The sequence below is a fragment of the Neolamprologus multifasciatus genome, chromosome 18 (assembly GCF_963576455.1).
Source record: "Neolamprologus multifasciatus chromosome 18, fNeoMul1.2, whole genome shotgun sequence".
Classification (NCBI taxonomy): domain Eukaryota; kingdom Metazoa; phylum Chordata; class Actinopteri; order Cichliformes; family Cichlidae; genus Neolamprologus; species Neolamprologus multifasciatus.
Window position 1 is genome coordinate 28,604,687 of NC_140456.1, and position 23,527 is coordinate 28,628,213.

The 23,527-nt window shown below is 40.4% G+C and overlaps 2 protein-coding genes and 1 pseudogene across 3 annotated transcripts; all 3 read right to left on the minus strand.

Annotated features, from left to right (window-relative positions):
- Positions 1-4,321: 4,321 nt before the first annotated feature.
- Positions 4,322-5,062, minus strand: LOC146498290 (solute carrier family 22 member 14-like). Its single transcript, XM_085140503.1, has 3 exons — positions 5,039-5,062; positions 4,535-4,930; positions 4,322-4,429 (listed from the first exon to the last, which is right to left on the minus strand). Exons 1-3 carry the CDS (start codon positions 5,060-5,062, stop codon positions 4,322-4,324), a joined length of 528 nt encoding a protein of 175 aa, XP_084996629.1.
- A 4,009-nt stretch (positions 5,063-9,071) lies between these two features.
- Positions 9,072-11,509, minus strand: LOC146498292 (uncharacterized; annotated as a pseudogene).
- Positions 9,072-23,174, minus strand: slc22a13a (solute carrier family 22 member 13a). Of its 2 annotated transcripts, XM_085141897.1 has the most exons (10): positions 20,802-23,174; positions 20,617-20,720; positions 20,316-20,470; positions 16,433-16,601; positions 16,228-16,348; positions 15,812-15,906; positions 15,500-15,714; positions 14,184-14,292; positions 13,880-14,086; positions 9,072-13,798 (listed from the first exon to the last, which is right to left on the minus strand). In XM_085141897.1, the coding sequence occupies exons 1-10, from the start codon at positions 21,174-21,176 to the stop codon at positions 13,729-13,731; spliced, it is 1,620 nt and encodes a 539-aa protein (XP_084998023.1). In that variant the 5' UTR covers positions 21,177-23,174; the 3' UTR covers positions 9,072-13,728. The 2 variants fall into 2 exon arrangements, with proteins under 2 accessions (XP_084998023.1, XP_084998022.1); XM_085141896.1 differs by having other exon boundaries at positions 16,228-16,601.
- Between the last annotated feature and the right edge of the window lie 353 nt (positions 23,175-23,527).

Sequence of the window (23,527 nt, forward strand, 5' to 3'; positions counted from 1 at the left end):
TTAATGTAGCATCATTACAGAGATAACAGTAATGAAATCATGTAAAAATTGTTTTTTATGGGACTCTGTGCAGTCATGTTGGAGTCTCTCCCTGTACTGGCCACATCTCGAGTTTTTTACTGGCCTATAGAGGTACAAGACATTCCTTTAATTGGAGAGGGTCATGAGTGACTAGAATAAAAGCATGCAAACAACACAAACATGCAACATATAAAAACAAACTAATAAATTACACATAAAACACACAGAACACAACATTAAATTACTTAAACTGCTTGACAGGGGCAGCTGAATGAAGAAATAAAACCACTATGGTAGGGAACCAGAGCTAAGAGATAAGCTTCTTATATTTGCAAAGTTACATTTGAATAAAACTACAAGACCTTTGAAACAGGAGGCAGTTTAGCACACTGGTTGTCTTATGGCTAAAAATACAACAGCCTGGGTTTGAGGGTGACCTTCGAGGGTGACCTTGCTGCATGTCTTCCCCTTTTCCCCTTCTCTCTTTCCCCTTCTATCCTGTCTACTGTCTACCCCCCCCCCCAAAAAAAAACAAAAAAAAAAACAAAAAACAAAAAACAAAACAAAATAAAAACACAGCACACATGCACAAACGCCTCATACGAACTGTCAAGCACAGCGGTGGAGGAGTGACGATGATTGTTTTGTAGCCACAGCATTTGGCCAATTGTTGATACAACCATGAACCTTTCTCTATACCAAAGCATTCTTGAGTCAAATGGGAGGGCAACAGCTGTCCAACAGCTAAAGCTTGGCTTAAATAGAGTCATGCAACACAACAATGATCCCAAGCACAGAAGCAAATCTACAACAGAATGACTGAAAAAGAAAAGAATCAAGATGCTGCAATGGCCCAGTCCAGACCTCAACCTGATGTTTGACCTCTCTTCTTCAGTTCTAAGAGCGAATGGTGGAGAGTCCCAGATTTTAGGCCTTAGTGGGAGTTGTCAATTAAGAGGATCGTTGACCCATTATTGATCACGTGCCTCATCAAATAAGGTGTAAAAAATAGAGTGTGGTGTCATTATGAAACCATGTGAGACCTTGCCTCATCCTATCATGTGACCTATTGAGATCAACTGACGCAAGATTTGAGTGGGCATTAAGGCACCTGGAAAGGGATCTCAAAACTGGATTGTAGGTAGCAGAGAATTGGTGCAGTAAGCCACCCCCTCTGTTCAAAGATGGTCATTCACAGTGGACATAGATGGCTTCATTCACTCCTCGTTCAAACCATGTGTCTTGGTCCTTTAGATCAGTGGTCCCCAACCGTTTTTGCGCCACGGACCGGTTTATGCCCGACAATATTTTCACGGACCGGCCTTTAAGGTGTCACAGATAAATACAACAAAATAAAACTAGTACCGGTACCGAAAAAAAGAAAATTTATTCATAACACACGTGAAAAGACCCAGGAAGACCGAGTTAAAGATAAAAACGATAACAAAATAACGCTGAAAACCGATAAAAACCCTGAAAACTATACATTTCACACCTGAGTCTCAACTCTCGCGGCCCGGTACCAAACGACTCACGGACCGGTACCGGTCCGAGGCCCGGGGGTTGGGGACCACTGCTTTAGATGCAGATGTACATCTCAGTCTCGTCCAGTAGAGGTGGCTCTTCTATGTTGTGCCATGGGTTTGTGAAGTGGCTCTGTGGTTTTTCCTGTGTAGAGGTCTGAGCAGTCCTTGCTGCACTCCTTGCCTAACACTACGTTGTTTAGTTTGTGTCTGGGAGTTTTGTCCTTGGGATGAACCAGTTTTTGTCTGAGTGTGTGCATGGGTCTGAAGGACACTGGGATGTGCACTTCTTGAGAATCTTCTATAAGCACGACATCTCAGTGCACTTTAAACCCAGCCACAATAAAAATAAATAGGTCACTAAGATAAAGGTCACTATGATTACTATGTTACTATGAGCTGGATGTTAGGAAACGGCTGTGTGCAGACAGGAATAGGACCCAAGGTGCAGACACTCGGAGGCAAAACTTAAACTCAAAACCGCTTTAATGTTAAACTCAAATATAACATAACTGGAAATATCAAAATAAACTTACACCGGAGGACTGAAAAAACACACAGCTAAATAAACGGTAGATCACGACAATGACAAACTGAAACACAGGGCTTAAATACATAGAGGGAGCAATCAGGGAATGGACAACAGGAGGGAAACACAGCTGGGGCAAATCAGAACTGACGAGACAAGGAAGCGTAAACTGAACACACTGAGATAAGACAGAGACCTTCAAAGTAAAACAGGAAACACATAACACAGACTGAACAAAAGACACAGACTCACATGCAGGCACTACAACAGAGGGAACAGAGATGTGGGACCAGGGCAGACACAGACACTGACTGGACATGGGGATATAGCAGACAGGGGAGACAGCAACTAAGGATTATACAGAGACAAACCATAAGACATAACTCTAACGAAAACCCAAAGGCTAGAAATTATAAATAATATAATAAACTCAAAAACCCTGGGTCAACGACCCAGGCATCCTAACACTGGATGGCTGAAAACCTACACAGACGTTTCTTCAAGTTATCTCCTCAAGATGGTTCTGCAGGCTGCTGAATCATCGGGCACACACAGAACTGCACAGAGTACCCTCAAACTTATTTATATGATTGTATTTGCAGTTTTGATATATATGCAGGGAAGCGGCATTTTAACGAACTGCATTAAAGTATTAACATAAGACAATAGAGAACATACTTAAATTATTTATTAATTTATGAAATACACATACTAGATTCCATTCTAAGTCTAATCCAACACAATTGTGGAACATTCATGTTATAGAAACATTATAATATTTATTTGGTAATTGTCAGCTCATTGTCAGAATGTAAGATTCAGAGAATCTGGAGATATCTTTGTGCAATGCCGAAAATACGTTTTTCAAATGTGTTGTTGCAGTCAAATGCAAAATGAGCAAATATTTTCCTTAAAATAGCATTAATTTAATATATTTTCTGTGTTCCATTGGGAAGAAATATAGGTTTATTAGATTCGCAAATCAAAGCATATGACTCAAAATTAGTATTTATTTTTGAAGTTAGTGAAAATATTTATTTGATTAGCTGTTGCTAAGGTATCAAACCTAACAAATTAAAAGAGACATTTGTTTTGTGAATGTGTTAACAGACAAAAGTTATTCATTCAGTGTAAAATTATATTAAAGCAGTGATGTACTGTCAGGACAAGCAAGGCAAGCTCTGCTTGTCCTAAAAATAGACATAAATAAAATGTACCAAAATAAAGCAGTCACTCTCCTTTCATCTCAGACATGATGGATGCAAACAGTTGAGGAGCTTTATGACAGTGCTTGTCATAAAGCTCCTCAACTGTTTGCATCCATCATTTAAATTACTGCCATCTTGTGGCTGCAGTTGCCTATTGTCACTGAAAGCTCTGCTTGTTTACTGCTCATAGAAACTGTGGCTCTCTCTGCTTTACAGCTGCGTCTGGCTTCCATTAACAATGACCTCAGCTTGGTAAGGTGAAAGGCTCCTCCCTTTTTTCTGGTGCTATGCACGAGTGCAATGTGGATAAACAGCTGGTCTGACAGCATGCGAGGCAAGCTGCTGCTGGCTCTGCTGTTACTGCTTTGAGGTCAATTGCAATTTACACTTTGTATAGAAACACAGTAAGCGTTACAAGCAAATGAGCTTCAGTGCTTTATCAATCTAACTGGTGGGTTTCTGTTTGCGAACGTGACCAACACATGTGATGTAGAGAATACAGAGCGTGGAAATTTTAATATACTTTTTTGAAAAGGCCTGTGTTTGTAAACTCATCCATTTAATGCAGTTTTCTGCAGAATAAATATGAATAATTATTTTGACTTGTAATATTTTATGCACAATTATACAGTAATAAAGCTTTATGTGTACTGAGGTATTTTCAAGATTTGCTTCTTTTCCTAAAGGAATGGTTTGAAACATTTCTCAGCCACTCATCTTTTTCAGCTAATAGTAAATTATTTTTGGTAATATAGCAAATATTTATTTAACTGTAGAAGTATTAATATTTTACAATTTTTCAGCCAGGAAGGAGTGCAGAAAGATGAAGATGTTTATGTACAGTGTAGACTGTTAGTGCAAACAATATCTTTTAATCTGATACGACTGAGCTTGTGAAGTTGCAAAATAATGGAGGAAGATGTTTTCATATGTGTGTGTATTGGAGTGGAGGGACTGTATTCGCTTGCCTTTCTGTAAAAAGTTACCATATTTCTGTATTTCGGTGCAAAAGGAACAATGAACTACTGCAAGGAGTACACTTATGATTCAGCAAAAGGTCCAAATACGAGGGAACCAACAAGAACTCCAGCCATGAACATTGCTTGAATCACTTCCACCAGGCTGGCCTGGCCACACACTAGATCAAACTGTGAAAAAAATAAATATACTAATAATAATAATAACAATAATAAAAAAAATAATGTAATGTTTCATAGAGGTGAGAAATCTACTGAACAATGAATTTCACTTACATCAGTGACTATGGTGGCTTTGTAGAGCATGTTCCCATACACCCATCCATCCTGGCACCCTGTGGTCTCATTGAGTCCGTACTCTCTGATAGTATCAATGTCCCAGCTCACTGGGACAAACATCTCACACTTGCTGAAGGTCCCATCCTCCTCCCGAGGCACGGTCAGGTTGAGCTGCTCCTTTGAGGCCAGGTTAGGAGCAGCACTGAGGATCCAGTCTGTGTTGCAGTGTCTGTCTGGATCTGATTGGATGAAAACAAAACTGGCAAACAGAAAAGTCTGAACAAAGTTTGGAAAGCAAAGTGCAATTAGAGTGATCTTCTGGAATAATCCAAATTCCCCAATGTTCCTTAGAATCTCTCCAAAGTCTGTCATTTTGAGCTTGATGGTGAAGGTCTGAAAAACAAAAGAGCTGCAGCGCAGACTCATACAGTGGCGGTTAATGTTTAACCCAGCTATATTATCTTTTTAGCACACGGAGCTCATTATTTAAATTTTTCTTACCTGAACATACTGAACTGCTGTCATGTCAGCACATTCAGGGCTCTTTCAAAAGTCATTACACACACACATAAACACAATTTCTGATTTTAAATCTGCTGCTTTAAAGCTAAAATCATCAGGCTAAAGCATCTCTGAGTTAGTAGTAAGCACTGAACAGAGCGGAGTGATAAAGTGGTGCCCTCATTTGCAGTTTATTTACATTTTTTAAGTTAACAGACCTAAGTTTCTCTCAAACCAGCAGTTTGAACCGCAAGAGTCAGACTTTTCTGCTTAAATCAATCCAGAACACTGAAGCTGACCTCTGTCAACATACCTAATTAGAGGTGAAAATATGCTTTTTCTCCTTTACTTCTTATATGTGTTCAGAGCCTAATGTGCATTTTCTAGTTTTATTTTAGGAAATCTAATTCTCATTGTGTCTGTAATGAGAATTTAGTGCAGTGTGATCAAGGGAATGAATCCCAAAGTGCATCTTTAAAGGTAATAAACTCAATAAAAAAATATATGATGACTGCGTGACATAATTAATGTATAACATGTATCACAATTACTTTGTGTGTGTTATAGGAGACACTGTACTAGCTGCAAAAGACTGAGAACACAGTAAAACAGTGAAGGAAAGCAAAAATTATACAGTAAATAAAGGCTTAAGCATTCACTGGGTCTTTAATCTGGGGAAGCTCTGCTCTTTCTCCTCACTCCAGTAAAAAAGCTGACCCAAAAAAGGAGAGAAAGAGTAATGCTCTGGTTCAGAATGTAATTTTGAAGAGGTGTTGTTGGGTAATGTAATAAAGAGCGTTTGCTTGTAATCAGGAATGATCATACAGTTTATAACGTATGTGTGAACACTGAAGAGGTCAGTGAATAAAACTGTAACTAAGGTGAAACTAAAGGATTGTTCGCTTTATGCCGTGTCAGCACACTTAAGGTTTACTCAAGTTGTACACTGCACCACTGCAGCTGTCACATACATTTGCAAAACCTACATTTAAATATGTAATGGCCATATTCAAATTGTAGTTTTCAATACTATGTATGGCTATTACTCCCAAGAATTGACAGAATTATACCCAGTTAACAGATTCAGAAGACTGTCTATCTATTTGCAGTCTTCTACGTGTAGAGTAAGTACACCTACCCAGCTAATTGTAACACAAATGTCAAATCAGCCAATCACATGGCAACAACATGGCAAAGACGGGCTGCTAAAGTTCAAATCACGAATTAGAATGGTGAAGAGAGGAGCACTAAGTGACTATATATTCTGCATAGATGTTGGTCCATCCCTTTATGGCCATAGTGTACCCAGTTTCCGATAGCTGCTTCCAGCAAGATAATGTGCCATGTCACAAAACTGATATATATGTGGTCATATATATCAGAGGAATGTTTCCTTGTTGAATCAATGCCATCAAGAATTAATGATAAGTAATAAGTATATATTTATAATAAGTGTTTGAAGGCAAGATGCTCCAACCTGGTACTAGTAACTTGTTCCTAAAGTTAAAGTGGCTGGAGAGTGTGTAAAATCAACACTGACTTGAAGTCTATAGATTTTATGTGGTACACATTGTACATTGTATATCCTCCACACATTATATCACCAGCCTGAGCTTATTACACATGGCAGGATGGATCCATGCCTTAATGTTGTTTACATTAAATTCTGATCCTATTATCTGAATGTCTGCATGTCTCAATAATGTAGACAACATTTTCCAGTCATTTTCTATTCAAATTGTACTCTGTACTGTACTGTGTGATCTTCTTTAAGATGTAATGAGTTATGCATTCAGAGATGCTCTTCTACCTTGTTTGTAATAAATGGATATTCCAGTTATTGTTCGCTTCCTACCAGCTCAGGGATGCACCGATACCAATACCGGTATCGGGTATCGGCCTCGATTTCACACTTTCTAAAGTACTCGTACTCGTTAAAAGTCCCCCGATACCGATACCACGGTCTGAGACCTGTCTATGTTTGAGCGGCATGTAAGGGGTTAATCACAGGCGCCAAGTGCCCACCCCCAGGCCCCGAGTGCCCGCCCCCCGGCCCCGGCTGCAGCTCAGAGCTGCAGCCGGGGCCGGGGGGCGGGCACTTGGCGCCTGTGATTAACCCCTTACATGCCGCTCAGTCAGCCCTGTGGAACTATTTCAAAGTGAACGAAGACGCGAAAACAAAGGCGGACTGTAAATTGTGCTCAGCGAACTTGTCCAGAGGAGGCTCAAAAGGTAGCGCATTTAACACAAGTAATTTAATCAAGCACCAAAATCCCAACACGACAACGAGTACAAAGAGTTTACCCACGCTTATTTACCCATGCTTATTAGCACAGAGGAGCATAGCTGATGCTAAAGCAGTGGGACGGAAAATAGTTGGGCATTTTAAACATTCCGCCTTAGCCTACTCCCGCCTCGAGGACATTCAGGGACAGCTCAACCAGCCAATAAAGAGACTGCAGCGGGACGTACAGACGCGCTGGAACAGCACATATTACATGCTCCTGTCCCTCATTGAGCAAAAGCGAGTGCTGAGCGTGTCCAAGCATGAACTCCCTGACCATATCACCGCTCACCAATGGGCTCTTATGGAGACGACTGTTGCCATCCTCGCCCCCTTTGAGGAACTAACTAAAAAAGTGAGCAGCTACGACGCACTTGTTAGTTTATTCAAATATTGTGCACTAAATAGCAAAGATGTTTATTAATGCCCCTTGTGTTGTCCAAAGCGGCAGAGTTTACAATAAACTGAAAACAATACTTGAGTTGCACTGTCACTGTTTAAATTTTTTTTTCATAATAATTTATTCTGTAATATGTTGCATACAACATGCTTTTCATTTTAAATAAATGTTCTTAATTCCAAACCAGTCCCTTGTTTGTTTGTTTTTGTTAAATTATAGGACTAAAGCTGTTACCTGTAAATTTAAATCATGTTTTTATTAAGTACTCGGTATCGGCGAGTACTGAAATGCAAGTACTCGTACTCGTACTCATTTCCAAAAAAGTGGTATCGGTGCATCCCTAAGCTCAAAGCAGTTTGACCATTCTCCTCAGACCTCTGACATTAACATAGGAGAACAAACCTCTTGATTTTGTTTTTGAACTGAAGAAGCCTCCTGGATGAGAGGTGAAGCATCGTCATTAAACTTAATGAAATCCAGACACTTCCTTTCCATCCAGCCTTATGTTAGAAGGGGCACCTGGGCCAGTAAAGTATCATTACTAAAAGTATTTTTATGAATATGGGTTATAGTTGTGCTAGAATTTTTTTTTTCATTCAGTAAAATGACTGGATGTTACAATCCCTGATAATCCATTGCTTTAAATGGAGAAAATCTTGAGGGATGGCTGTTATGAGGAAGGGCAGCCCAGAAACTTTACCAGCGGCACACATCGTTGTGTGCCTCAACCTTTGGTCTTTTACCCAAGCTAATCTGCCATTTTTCCTATATAATATTTGCATAATGAGTGACACTAGCACCACTGACTAACAGTGCCCCCATAATCATTAATATGCAAATTGTCATGACCATTGATCAATGACCAGGAGTACCATTTACAGAGAGACCTGGAGAATAGCTGCAATCACAGCATTGTAGGATGATGAAACATGTGCCCTTAGGCCCCCTCCTTGATTCAGAAATGGTCTTTCCCTTTTGAAATAAATGGCTTCCTTGACTCCCCACTCAAATCAGTAGGTGTAAATAGACTGCAGAGTCCTGGCCTGACGAGGTAGCTCTTCTGTGTTGTGCCATCCGCTTCGCCAGAGGTTGTTTGGTTTCTCCGATGTATAAATCCTGGCAATCCTCCTGGCACTTAACAGCGTACACTATGTTACTCTTTTTGTGGGTGGACCAACTTTTGAAGCAGCACATTTTGGGGTTTGAAAGCCACAGAGACCTGGTGTTTAGAGAAAATGTGTCTCAGCTGTTCTAATACTCCTGACACAGGGGATCACTAGAGATTTTTGCTTAGGCAGCAGTTGTCCTCTCTCCTGGATCACTTGGAGCATTCTCTATGAGCTTTCCCAGCTTTGACAAATGCCCAGCTGGGATAACCACATTTACTCAGGGTCTTATTGATATGATGTTTTTCGGCTTTGCTGGCCGCTGTATCTGTGCGGATGGTGTTCGCTCTGTGTTGTAGCATCCTGATGACACCCGGTTTATGCTCCAGTGGATGATAAGAGTCAAACCTTAAATACTGATCCGTATGCATCGGTACACATCAACTTTAAATGTCCCCCATTACTGACGGGGTAGCCCAGGGGTCAGCAACCTTTAAGACCCAAAGAGCCACTTGGACCCGGTTTCCACGCAAAAGAAAACACTGGAAGAAAACACTGGGAGCCGCAAATACTTTTTGACATTGACATACTTTTGGAGCCTTGACCTGACTTTTAAAAAAATAATTGGAAAAAAAGCACTATGCTGCTAAAATATGAAAAATACTGCCTAAATATGTATTTTACCTGGTTAATGTGTGTGGTCGGGTGCGGTCTGCAGCACTGCTGCAGGGGAGGCGGACGCACCTGAGCGGCACCCGCAATCACGCCTCGCCGCCTTAACGTCTGTGCTCTCTATGCTGTTGTGTTGTCGGGCTGTGAGCTGAAAAGCTACAGCCGGCTGTATGCGTACAGCAACCATGTGTGAAAAGTGGTCAATAAAGAGATGCTGAAAAGCTTGTTCATGCAAACATCGTCGGGTCTGCCTTAATATGTTTACAATGGGACTTCTGCTCCTGAACTTCTGCGCACAGCGTCTGCAAATCGGGGCTACTTTCATCTTTACTCAGGACTGTAAGCTGTCATCTGTGAGGCGTGAGCAGTGTTTGTTTTTAACATAGTTCACATAGTTCAATTTAGAACTACAAGTTTAAAAAAATAACTAACATAAATAAAATACACTTCAGCTAATTACTTCTAATTTATTTTCCCAAACCACGCGGAGCCGCACTATAAGGACTAAAGAGCCGCAGGTTGCCGACCCCTGGGATAGCCTGTCATTTTTCATATCCTCCCTGGTGAACTTGATGCGTTTGTCCACTGATTATTTACTTGTGGCACATCCTGAGATTTGATTTTTAACCCAGATGTCAAGTTCAAGTTCAAGTTCAAATTTTATTCGCCACATGCAGTGGCAGGTTGCCCTGCAGTGGAATGAACCCGCCCCCCAACCATACACACACAACACAGACATCACATGGGGATACAAGTCAGAGAACGGTTGCATTACAGAAAAAACACTGAAATGTACACTACAATGGGAAAGTACAAGAGGAAAAGAAGAGACCTCTACTCATGCTGGGCTATAGGAGGACAGCATGAGAACAGGAAACAAAAAAACTCCTCTGCACAGAAAGCACATAAATGTCCACAGTACAACATTATAGAGCACGTGACCAGCAACAGGGTTGGGTAGGGGATGAGGAGTAATCCCAGGCAACACAGCAGCCATCCTGCCACTGTCCCGACTCTCCAGCGCAGGCCCAGACCCGCCTCGTGTTCCCAGGAGGCAACAAGCATCGAAGGCATTGGAAGGGGAGGGGGGATGTGTGAGTGCTTATCAGTGTAAATGTATGTGTGCGTGTCCATAGTTCAGCTGAGACAGTGTCCTTCGCCCTATCAGGCTAAGTAAACAGTCTACCAGCCAACCCAGGTGGCCTTGCATAGAGTGGGAATAACAGTCAAAACACAGTCGTTATCAGGGAGTTTTTGTTCAGCTCCAGCCTTGAGCCCACAGCTGGCGCAGAGGGGGTATCCGCATTATGGTGTTGATGTTGTTGATGTTGTTGATTTTTCTTTTATGCGAGCAGCTCATGAGAATTTCAAAGCTGTTCTTTAACACTCTGACACTGGTCTCTCAATCTCCCGTTGGAGAACCGCGAACTTCTCCATGATGTTATCAAATTTGCGCTCTGTGGTGTTGTCATTCTTGTGCTCAGAGAGCCGATTCTGAGAACTCACGACTGCAGTGAGCTGTTCCACGATGTAATCCAACTTTCGCTCAGAGGTGTTATTCTGAGCGGACTTTTCCTTGATGTAACCCAATATGCGCTCAGAGGTGTTGTTCTGAGTATTCACTGCAGCCGTAAGCTCCTCCAAGCTCTAACCGTGCTGCACTCAGTGAGCCCATTCTGAGAAGTCGCGCCTTGTCCCATCGTTTCAATCCCAGCGGGCAGCCTTGGGGGGGTTTGAACAGCCGGTTCCGCTTTCTTAATTCTCTGATAAGCCAGGGCCAAGCCAGCTCCGATCAGCAAGAACCCTGTTATCATGGTTCCGAATAGGTAGATATCTTCAGCGTCCTCGATCGACAGTCCCGCCAGGCACACGATCCTCTATGTCTGCCACCCGTCCATCATGTATCCGGCAGGGAAAGTCCCTCCAGGGCACTCGGGCTCTCCCAAGCCCAGACTTCTCGTTGAGAAAAGGGTGTCAATAGCATTCAGAGACCAGTTGATCAAATCCATAATTCTCTTTTAGGTTTTAGAGAACAGACTGTGAGAGAGAGTTCCAGGGAAAGTAATACACACGAGACAAGACAAGGACACAAGAGGCTAAGCAGGGAAGATAAGGGGAAGGTAACTTAATGAAGTCCAGACACTTTTCTTTGCAAGCTCCTTTGACAAGGGGAAGGAGAGGAGAAAAGTGCGACTGCCTTCGCCGAGAGCCAAACGAATACCTGAACCAATAACTTAGTGTTCCAAGTTATTGGTACACCAGGTACACCAGCCCTCTTTTCCACTTTTTCCATGTAAGTGTTGGCCACAATGGATGAAACTGGGAAACCCATGGCACACCCATCTTTCTGCCTGTAGTACTCACCCTTGTATGTGAAATATGTGGAATGAACACAGTTCCAAGAGCAAACAAACTTGGTCAGTGCTGAGAGTGGTCTTGTTGCTGAGGTTGGGGTCATCCTGTAATCTCTTACAAACTACCGGCCTAGTCTATCCCAACCCCACCCTGTGATCACCTGGACCACTTTGAACTTAAAGTGCTGGTGAGCCAGATACCACCACGTGATCCCAGCGTTAGCATCCATGCGGTTGAGCCATTGCAGCAAGGCATGATCCGAAAAGAGGATGAAAGGGCAAGAGGTAATAACAAAGATAGTTGACTGACAGTGGATGGCCAGGCCTTCCTTCTCTACAGTGCTGTACATGCCCCCCGGCTCTGACAGGTTTCATGCTGATGTACACCACTGGAACAAAACGCCCCCCAGCCCTGTGTTTGGGGCATCAGTCTGAAGAATAAAAAAAGAGGGATAAGTTAGGCATCTGGGTTCCCCACAGAGACCCTCCTTCCCCTGCGCAAATGCCACCTGGCACTACTTTGTCCACTGGGGCACCCTCCCAGGTGAGGTCGGTTAAGGCTCCACAAAGCCTTTATGGTGAAATAATGTTCTTTCCACTTCAGGATTATGGCTCCAACAGTACAAATTCTTCTGTAACCTTTGACATCAGTATATTTTGCAGCAATAAGGTTGCAAATATCTCGAGGGAGCTTATTGGTTTTACGCATCAAGAGACAAGACATCTTGGTAATGAGACACCTTTTTATATCATTTGGGACTGAACCAGCTGATAAAAATGTGCACTAAGTGGCAGGTTTACTTTCTAATTTCTAATAGATTTCAGCTGGTGTCATGCCTTTTCCTATCTCCCTTTCTTTGTGTGTTCAATACTTTTTTCCCGTGTGATTTCTCATTATTAAACATAACTTAGTTTATGGATATCTATGGTTTGATTTCTTTACTTGTGTGGATTGGATGGGTCTTACCAACATCTGGTGAGAATGTCATGTCAATGGCACCTTAAGAAATATGTTTACTTAAAAAATTGTGGCATGTTCAATACTTATTTTACCCACTGTATCTTTTGATAACAGCTTGCACCAATGACCCAATCACTGCTCATTACTATTCAGAATTAACCTCAGACATCACTCTGAAAAGTTTGAATGAATATACATTTATTTGTATATCTCTTTGTCTCTTTATTTAATCAACTTGTTACTGTTCAACATAAAAGCATTTGAGAATGAAATAAACAATTCAGTCTAAAGTAGAAGATATAAAGTTATTGCTTAATTGCTTATTCAATTAATAATTAAGTAAAAACATAGGACATCTGAACAAACCACAAAGCTTCTAAAACAATGTCCTTTGGACAGATGGGACCAAAGTGGAGATGTTTGACCGTAATGCTCAGCACCATGTTTTGTGAAAATCAAACACAGCATATCAGCACAAAAATCTCATACCAGTTTTCACCCACGTTGGTGGAGGGGTGATGATTTGGGCTTGATTTGCAAATTTGTAGGAACTTGCCTTGAGTCTCTTCTATACTAAAATATTCTAGAGTCAAATGTGAGGCCGTCTGTCTGACAGCAAAACCTTGTCTAAAGTTGGGTCTCACAATCAAGTCAAAGTTTAAACTTGAACTTGACAGAAATGCTGTTCTGGCCTATGAAGCAATGATGTCAAGAAGAGTGGGCATACATAATAAAACCATACAGAAAATGATTACTTCACGTTATTGCTGCTAAGATATATGAGAAAAACAGTAACACTATCAAGAGAGACTAAAACTTTACCCTTTTAAAATCAAGTTTTCAATCAAGTGTCTGCCAGCTTGTGTGTTTGTTGTGTTCTGCAACAAAACAGGAAGCAACTGGAATATTCAGATTACAGCTTAGTTGATTTGCTTTGTGGAGGTAAGTTTGATCCACTTTGGTTCCTCTCCATAGTCTTCGTCCTGCAGGGAAAAGGAAAACAGAGAGGTTAAAACTATAGAAATTGTTCGACGATTTTGCCACCTCACTTGCAGCTTAATTACCCATTGGCTTCAGCTTCATCGGTTGAGTCTGGAAGCTCTTTTCTTCTGGTCTCAGGAAGCAAGGAGGCAAGAGCTCCACTGATGAGTGTAAGGCTGCTGTAGACTATGATTGGTATGGACCAGTGGTAGACGGCCAACATGTTGATTGGTGGAGATATCAGACCACCAGTTCGATACACAATAGAGCCCAAACCCGAAGCTGTTTGTCTGGAACAAGAATGTATATTTTAAGGACTACAGAGTTTGAGAGCCACAATAACATTATGGCTGCAATGGCATGGAGAGAGAGAGAGACTCAGCTCACCGAAAAGATGTTGGAAACAGCTCCTGAACATACACATTGCATACGGAGCTTGCCCAGTTAGTGAGAAAACGTCCACAGGTTGCTAACGCAGTAACAGCAACAGCATAACCTGAAACAGACTGACAGATTAAGTTTACTGCTTTCAGAAGCAGCTAATTCATATTTCCTTCATCATTCACATAATCATTTTAGAGAAATTTAAGAACCCACAGGGTAAATCAGCAAAAAGGGTCCAGGCCCATTTCTTGGAATCTGTGACTTAGAAATTCACTTGTCCCCCATCTCTTTCACAGTTTTGTAACTGTATTGGGTTTCCACAGCTGTAAGTTTGCACTCAATGATCTTCCAAAGATTTCAGGATGGAGCTCATGATAGCTGCTTCATTATTTCCATTTTATCAGGTCTGTGTGTTGCTGCAGGAGTTTCACCCCCCTCAGCATATTTTAGTTTAGGCTTTACCACAGAGACCCACTTATGGTTTAACAGATGACTTTTGTTACTTGCAAAGTTACACCTGTATTTTGTCATGACAGTTAGAAGCCCTTTAGTGTTTAGTATCGTTAGATGACTGAATGGCACTGCCATCTAAAAACAGACACTATCAGAGGAAAACAAATAAACAAATACATATAGCTTGGACCATGTATTGATGGGCCAGCATTATTAGCTATGAGCCCATTTATAGATATCAGCATTTATAACAGCCAGTGAGTGAAAATTAAACAAGTAAAGAAGAGACACAAGAAACACCCTTCTGCCATGTTGTGGTTTAGTCCAGCGGTCCCCAACTCCCGGGCCTCGGACCGGTACCAGTCCGTGAGTCGTTTGGTACCGGGCCGCGAGAGTAGAGGCTCAGCTGTGAAATGTATAGTTTTCAAGGTTTTTATCGGTTTTCAGCGTTATTTTGTTATCGTTTTTATCGTTAACTCGGTTTTCCTGGATCTTTTCACGTGTGTTATGAATAAATCTTATTTTTTTCGGTACCGGTACTAGTTTTATTTTGTTGTATTTATCCGCGACACCTTAAAGGCCGGTCCGTGAAAATATTGTCGGGCATAAACCGGTCCGTGGCGCAAAAAAGGTTGGGGACCGCTGGTTTAGAGGTATTTGCGGGGAATATTGACATTTGACAATATTGACAATATTGACAATATTGACATAGACTGTCCACCAGAGAGCAACCTGCAACTTCCTTTTTGGCAACACAGGTGCTTTGTAAGCAGCTAACACAACAACCAGCGGATCTGAGCGTTCGGGACAGACCAAACAAACCAACAAAATAACAGTCCTGAGTGAATACATCTGAGGAGCTCTACCTTGAGGAACCGCTAGCATTAAGAGACACAACAATCCTCCAATTAGAAGTGTTGCCATGAGAGATGGTTTTCTTCCCACTGCTTCCAGCAGCCAGATGCTCAGAATATGAGCTGGTATTTCAGACAGGCCAAATATTGCCTGCGTCACGAAGATGTTCAAGCCAAATTTTCCCACATTGAATGAAAGGCAGTAGTAGGCAACATTCAGCGAGAACCTGGGGAAAGACAGAGATGGATTTCAAATACAAATTGCACAACTTGATCTTACACTTAAAGGCTCAGTAGAGCAGATAGGTGTAAAATATAACTTACCATGCCAATGTTATGGTAAAGAAATATTTCCTAAGCACAGCTGATTGGATAAGAGTTTTTATGCCTCCCTTTTTCTCAGGGTCTTTCACAATAATCTGTAATGCACAGGGGTGAGCACAACATCATGCTAACATTGCTCATGTTAGCAATCATTTAATCCTACAGCCTTACAAATGTAAGTCTGACTTACTGCATCACAGTCCATTAAATTATTATCCTTCTAATGCAACTTTGGCCTCAGAAGTTGACACGGTGTCCTTGTGGTTCTAGTAGGCTTACTTTATTAGAGTCCATCATTACCCATCATTTGCTCATTGTACTGCTAATATTTTATTACATAGCAGCTTTTATTATTGCTGCATGTAATATTCCTTTCAAGCCTCGATACAAAGGGAAGTGAATGTTGTGAAGGGTACCTGGTCCAGCAGATAGTTTGGAACCGTGCGCTTGTTGATGGCTGCAGCTTTTTTGATTAGCTGTTTAGCCTCCGTTGTCCTTCCAGAGCCCAGCAACCACCTGGCTGACTCCGGGATAAACCTGTCCAAAACAGGCCAGTGGCACTTAATAAATTCAAATGTACCATTCATAAGGGATGGCGTAATAGAGAGAGTTAATGCACACCATATGTAAATAGCAACCAATGCAAGTAGAGCTGCCGTGATCAGCTGAGCCAGTCTCCAGTTTCGTACAAAGTAGATCATTCCAGCGAGGATGCACTGTCCAACCGCACCACATAGCTGAGTCACACATGCCCCCCATGAACGATTGGACACCCCGATCCATTCAGTGGCTATAACATTTTTTTATTTTATTTTTTTTAAAAAAGGTCAAAAGACAATGTTGACAGGAATTACAGAGCCCTGAATGCAGACAAAAGGTAAAATGCTGTCAAATAATGTTTTAAAAAATCATTAATTGAAAAAAGAATGAATAACAAATTATTACCAGTACTACAGAACTCAAATCAGAAAACAACTTTCAAACCGATAAAAAAGGACCACATAAGAAACATACAGCTGATTGTGTAAGCCTTACAATCATTTGCTTGATGTTTAAATGCAATAGATAATAAACAACACTACTCCATCCGAAGGTTAAGGGCTATACTAAAACTTTGATGTTTTATGCTGATGTTAGCATTGGTGAGATGGAAATCTACTGCAGTTGTCATGGTACTTAGTCTTTGACCCTGTTTTTGAGTTTTCTTATAGATGTATTTATTTCTTTAAAAGTATAAGATAATTAGGTTGTAATTATTTTCCAATGCCTCTCAGTTTGTTATTTATAGTTCTGTTCTTGTTTGCCCTTTGTTTTGCTATCCTTCCTGTCTGGTCTGTCTGGTTTCTATGTGTTCTGTCTCCATAGCTGGCTGTGTTCCCTGTAATGTGTAGTTATACAATTGTAGCCTTATGTTCCTTATGTTTTCTCTCTTCCTTTGCCTTTGTCTCCCCAGTCTGTCATGTCTGTTCATCTCCAGTCCTAATGTCAAGTTCACGTCTTAGTCTGAATCTAACTGTGTGTCTAGGTCTCACTTCCTGTTTTATTATGATAGTCTCCCATCTCATGTGTGTTATGTTCAGTTTTGCTTCCCCTGTCTTGTCAGTCAGATTTTGTTCAGCTGTGTTCCCCAGCCGTGTCCAATCTGCATATATATACAGTGGGGCAAAAAAGTATTTAGTCAGCCACCGATTGTGCAAGTTCCCCCACTTAAAATGATGACAGAGGTCAGTAATTTGCACCAGAGGTACACTTCAACTGTGAGAGACAGAATGTGAAAAAAAAATCCATGAATTCACATGGTAGGATTTGTAAAGAATTTATTCGTAAATCAGGGTGGAAAATAAGTATTTGGTCAATAACAAAAATACAACTCAATACTTTGTAACATAACCTTTGTTGGCAATAACAGAGGTCAAACGTTTACTATAGGTCTTTACCAGGTTTGCACACACAGTAGCTGGTATTTTGGCCCATTTCTCCATGCAGATCTTCTCAAGAGCAGTGATGTTTTGGGGCTGTCGCCGAGCAACACAGACTTTCAACTCCCGCCACAGATTTTCTATGGGGTTGAGGTCTGGAGACTGGCTAGGCCACTCCAGGACTTTCAAATGCTTCTTACGGAGCCACTCCTTTGTTGCCCGGGCGGTGTGTTTTGGATCATTGTCATGTTGGAAGACCCAGCCTCGTTTCATCTTCAAAGTTCTCACTGATGGAAGGAGGTTTTGGCTCAAAATCTCACGATACTTGGCCCCATTCATTCTGTCCTTAACACGGATCAGTCGTCCTGTCCCCTTGGCAGAAAAACAGCCCCATAGCATGATGTTTCCACCCCCATGCTTCACAGTAGGTATGGTGTTCTTGGGATGCAACTCAGTATTCTTCTTCCTCCAAACACGACGAGTTGAGTTTATACCAAAAAGTTCTACTTTGGTTTCATCTGACCACATGACATTCTCCCAATCCTCTGCTGTATCATCCATGTGCTCTCTGGCAAACTTCAGACGGGCCTGGACATGCACTGGCTTCAGCAGCGGAACACGTCTGGCACTGCGGGATTTGATTCCCTGCCGTTGTAGTGTGTTACTGATGGTGACCTTTGTTACTTTGGTCCCAGCTCTCTGCAGGTCATTCACCAGGTCCCCCCGTGTGGTTCTGGGATCTTTGCTCACCATTCTCATGATCATTTTGACCCCACAGGATGAGATCTTGCGTGGAGCCCCAGATCGAGGGAGATTATCAGTGGTCTTGTATGTCTTCCATTTTCTGATGATTGCTCCCACAGTTGATTTTTTCACACCAAGCTGCTTGCCTATTGTAGATTCACTCTTCCCAGTCTGGTGCAGGTCTACAATTCTTTTCCTGGTGTCCTTCGAAAAGCTCTTTGGTCTTGGCCATGGCGGAGTTTGGAGTCTGACTGGTTGAGGCTGTGGACAGGTGTCTTTTATACAGATGATGAGGTCAAACAGGTGCCATTCATACAGGTAACGAGTGGGGGACAGAAAAGCTTCTTACAGAAGATGTTACAGGTCTGTGAGAGCCAGGGATTTTCCTTGTTTGAGGTGACCAAATACTTATTTTCCACCCTGATTTACGAATAAATTCTTTACAAATCCTACCATGTGAATTCATGGATTTTTTTTTCACATTCTGTCTCTCACAGTTGAAGTGTACCTCTGGTGCAAATTACTGACCTCTGTCATCATTTTAAGTGGGGGAACTTGCACAATCGGTGGCTAACTAAATACTTTTTTGCCCCACTGTGTATATATATATATATATATATATATATATATATATATATATATATATATATATATATATACATATATACACACACACACACACACACACACACACACATATATATATATATATATATATATATTGTAAATAGTCTCCCATCTCATGTGTGTTATGTTCATGTTCATGTTCATAAGTGACTTTTACTTTTACTTATATATAAGTAAAAGTAAAAGTCATGTAATGTTGTATTGGAAAAAAATGTTTTAAAGGGCTAAAAAAAAGTACTTATCAAGATTCAAGATTTACCTGTTGTCATTTAGCACTACCTCAAAGATGCAATGCAGAACGAAATTACGTTGCAAGCTCACATAAAGATGTATAAAAAACATCAGTACAGTTTAAAAAGAGGGAAGTCTAATAAATTAATGAATATAAAGTCAGTGATACATTTTTTTAAACAATAAAAACCATTCAATTATTGCACAAGAGAAATGTTGACTGCACTTATGTCCCCCAATGACTAATATATTACTTGAAAGTTTGGAGATGATCAGCTTTTTCCCAATGTGTATGACCCTGACCTTTGACCTATGACCTTGAAGCATTACATACTAAAATGGTGTATTTTATTATCTTTATCAGTATTAATGGAGAAGAACTGACTGAAACATATGGTTTCTACAGGCTGTAAAAACGTGAGATTTTAATACAAATTCCTGCAGTATGGGATTTTTCTAAACAAGCATCAATGTGACGTTGTTGGGTGCTATATTGAAAAAATAAAAAGAGTGGTGTACAACTCTCCCTATGCCCTTTGATATGATCTATTACTCAATATGGTTTCTTTTCTTTTCTTTCAAGATCAACTTTCACCGTGCGCAGTAACAATGAAGACCTCCCCAAAATTAATGAGAAGTCAACTAATTTTCTGTTTCAATTTTTAGCGAGGAAAAATGTTTTTTATCTGCTATCATATACTACTTTTATAATATGCACTGATAACAACGTTTAATTTAGACATATTTAAGACAATTACCAACTCAAATTGCTTCCAAAGCTGGTGCTTTGCAACCGGGGAGCTTCTCAACTACCTGTTATGACATAATCTTTTCATTCTGAATATAAGCATTATAATTTTTTTTTCTTAAACATGTATTGCTATCAAACAACAGCTAAGATATAAGTCTGTGAGTTTCAATATAAATTCAGACTTATATACCTGTTTGACACAAAGTACGATAAGAAAGGGATAATACTTTACCCAGGATAACGCCATTAAGTCGATATCCCCCATAGCAAACTCCCGCCATGAACTGGGATGCCAGATAAAAGTAGAAGTTAGGAGATAATCCAGTTGTGACAGTAAATATCACCATTACAACAGCTGGGATTTGACATGCTCTTTTTCGACCAAACCTGGAACAGATAAGATCCCTTAAGTCACTTTGTCTTCTCTGGACAAATTAAATATTAAACTAAAAAAAACCAAACCAAACAAAGCAAACAAAACAAAAACAAAAAACAAAAAAATCCAAATGTTAACACTACAAGTATTCACTTACGATTCTGCAAAAGGTCCAAATAAGAGACAGCCAACAAGGATGCCAGCCATTAGGACAGTTTGTGCTGTCTCCAACAAACTAGCCCGGTCACAGACTAGATCAAACTGGGGAGAAAAATAACCCATATTACTGACATTCATTCATAAACGTTCACATTATTTACATTATAAAAGACCAAGACCTACATCAGTGACTATGGTGGCTTCATACAGCATGTTCCCATACACCCATCCACTCTGGCACCTTGTAGTCTCATTGAGCCCGTACTCCCTGATGGCACCGATGTCCCAGTCCACTGGGACGAACATCCGACATCTGCTGAAGGTCCCATCGTCTTCCTGAGGCACGGTCAGGTTAAGCTGCTCCTCTGTGGTCAGGTTAGGAGCAGCATTGAGTATCCAGTCTGTGTTGCAGCATCTGTCTGGATCTGACTGGATAAAAAGTACACTGGCAAAGTGGAAAGGCAGAATAACATTAGGGAAGCTGAGAGCAAAAAGGGTGATCTTCTGAAATAACCCAAACTCCCCGATACTCCGCAGAATCTCCCCGAAATCAGCCATTATCAGGGCGCCTTCTTTCACTTTAGAGATGCTGGCCGACGACGACCTTTAAACGGTGCCTATTAATGTTTAAACCCTGGATCGTGTATTTCAGGAAGGATGAGACAGCATTTCACCAGACATTTCATTTTATAGAGAAAACTCCTCTCACTGATCGAGATGATAGGTTAACCTGACATGAGCCTTTTGTTCATTTCATTTGATTTAATTAGTTACCTCTGAGTGTGGTCACCAAAAACCAGCAATTACAAGAGCTTTGGCAATGTGGCAAATTTCAATAACAGACCCAATCACGACGCCTTAATTCAGTTTAATTTGCTATTTCCAACAATCCAATTCAATTCCATTCAAATTTATTTATATAGAGCCAATTCACAACAGTAGTCGCTTCAAGGTGCTGTATGTTGTAGGGAAAGACCCTACAATGTTAGAAACATAAGTGACAGTGCAGTATATAACTTACAGTAAGACACCTTGTAGATGGCTTAATAGATCATCCGCTAAGTTTTATAATATTCCTTCTTATAAAATCTGACCCAGTGCTCTTACATAAAAAACAAGCAGATGTGTTATGTAAGGTGGAGATGCTGTAAAAGTTATTGTACACTCGATAATAAAATGGTCTTATCATGTCGTGGTCTGCAGAAACATTCAAAAGATCACATTGAGCAATAAAAGTTTCTATATACTTCCCTTTCTTCTTTTTAAAATGCATTTTTTGTCTTTTTCAGTCTCATCTCCATCTCTTTTGACTGTCCTTCCTTCTAATTTGATGTAGAAAACAACAGACGAAGCTAAAGATACAGAAACAGATCCAGTCTAAACATGGGTCAAGGTATACCAAGGCACACAACACAGACGTAAAAGATAAAAGACCAGTTATATAGATAACAGATCAATGCATGCATGACTACAGTATATATATGTGACTGTCTGGTTTTTATTGAAGGATACATATACGTACGGTAAATCAAAAACCTGCCATTTTTATGTGAACCTGTAAAAAATCAATCTTTTTAAATCTAAAACTATTTAAAAAGGTATGACATGTACAAAAAGGAGGACCTTGCACTGTTGTTGGCAATTAAATGCAAACATTTTTAGGGGCACTAATCTATACAACAGATCACACTTCCTTTGAAGTGCTGTTTGAGGAACACACAGATGGATCAGTTCAAATAAATCAAACTTCAGCCATTGTTCCAAACCCTGGGAAGAATCTAGGACACACTTCCTTTATAGAAAGGATAACGTTGGCTGTTAGCTAGCTCTTCCACAGGAAAAAAAAATGCATCTAACTGCGCATTTAAAACACAGAGATAACTGCTGATTATAAAACTCAGCAGACTACATCAGTCCACATGTAAATGTGTAACTTCCATGGTAAATATAGCAGTGACAGCCCATTCAAAGTATTACTGGCTTGTTTACCACCTGATAAGAAGCTGTCAAAGGGCTCCTGGAGGAAACAACTCACATTTCTAAAACTGAAAATATTTTCAGAAAACTCATTAAATGCAGACATTGTTGATGGTTTTTAAAGGAACATTTGTTCTACACTTGCTTTGGGTATCACACTTTTGCATAAAGAAATTAACTGATAAAGAAAAGTTGGGATAACTGAACACATTTATCTGTCTTTGGCATCCCTCTGAGCCACTTATCTACCAACACTCATTCTTTACTATTAGGAAATGGCTGCTACCTCAGGACAGCAGCACACTGGTACTGATTGTAGTTTCTCTGGGTAATGTATGATGTTTATTCGTTTCTTCATGAGACCAGTTTCTAGAAACACCTGCAGTCAGGAAACAATTACTCAAAGAATCATTTATGAAACTCTTAAGTGTTCAGATTTTTCTAGTTCCAAGTTAGAAACGACAAAAACACCTAAAAACAACAACAACAACAACAAAACAGCATTTTAACGAGTTTGTTTTTTTTTGTTTTCGATCATACTCCTGTGACAAATATGTAATGATAATAATAATTATCATTATTATCACTAATGGTCTCTTTATATGATTAAAACATGGGAATCAGAAAAACACACTAAATTCATTGTTTTGTTATTAATTTTTTATATGAATGTGGATCACCTAATAATTACTTTCTACATTTTTTTTAATTTAGCAGTGTTTAATATTTTTGTTTCATTTCTATTTATCGTGTCTAAAGGTTTTGAACTGTGACAAGCTGCTGCATGAAGGAAATGCACCAAAGAGATAATAAAATATGAAAACGATAGAACACCTGCTGAAGGTCCCATCCTCACATCGAGCTGCTCCTCTGTGGTCGGGTTACGACCCGCACTCAGGATCCAGCCTGTGCTGCAGTGACTCTGGATCTGA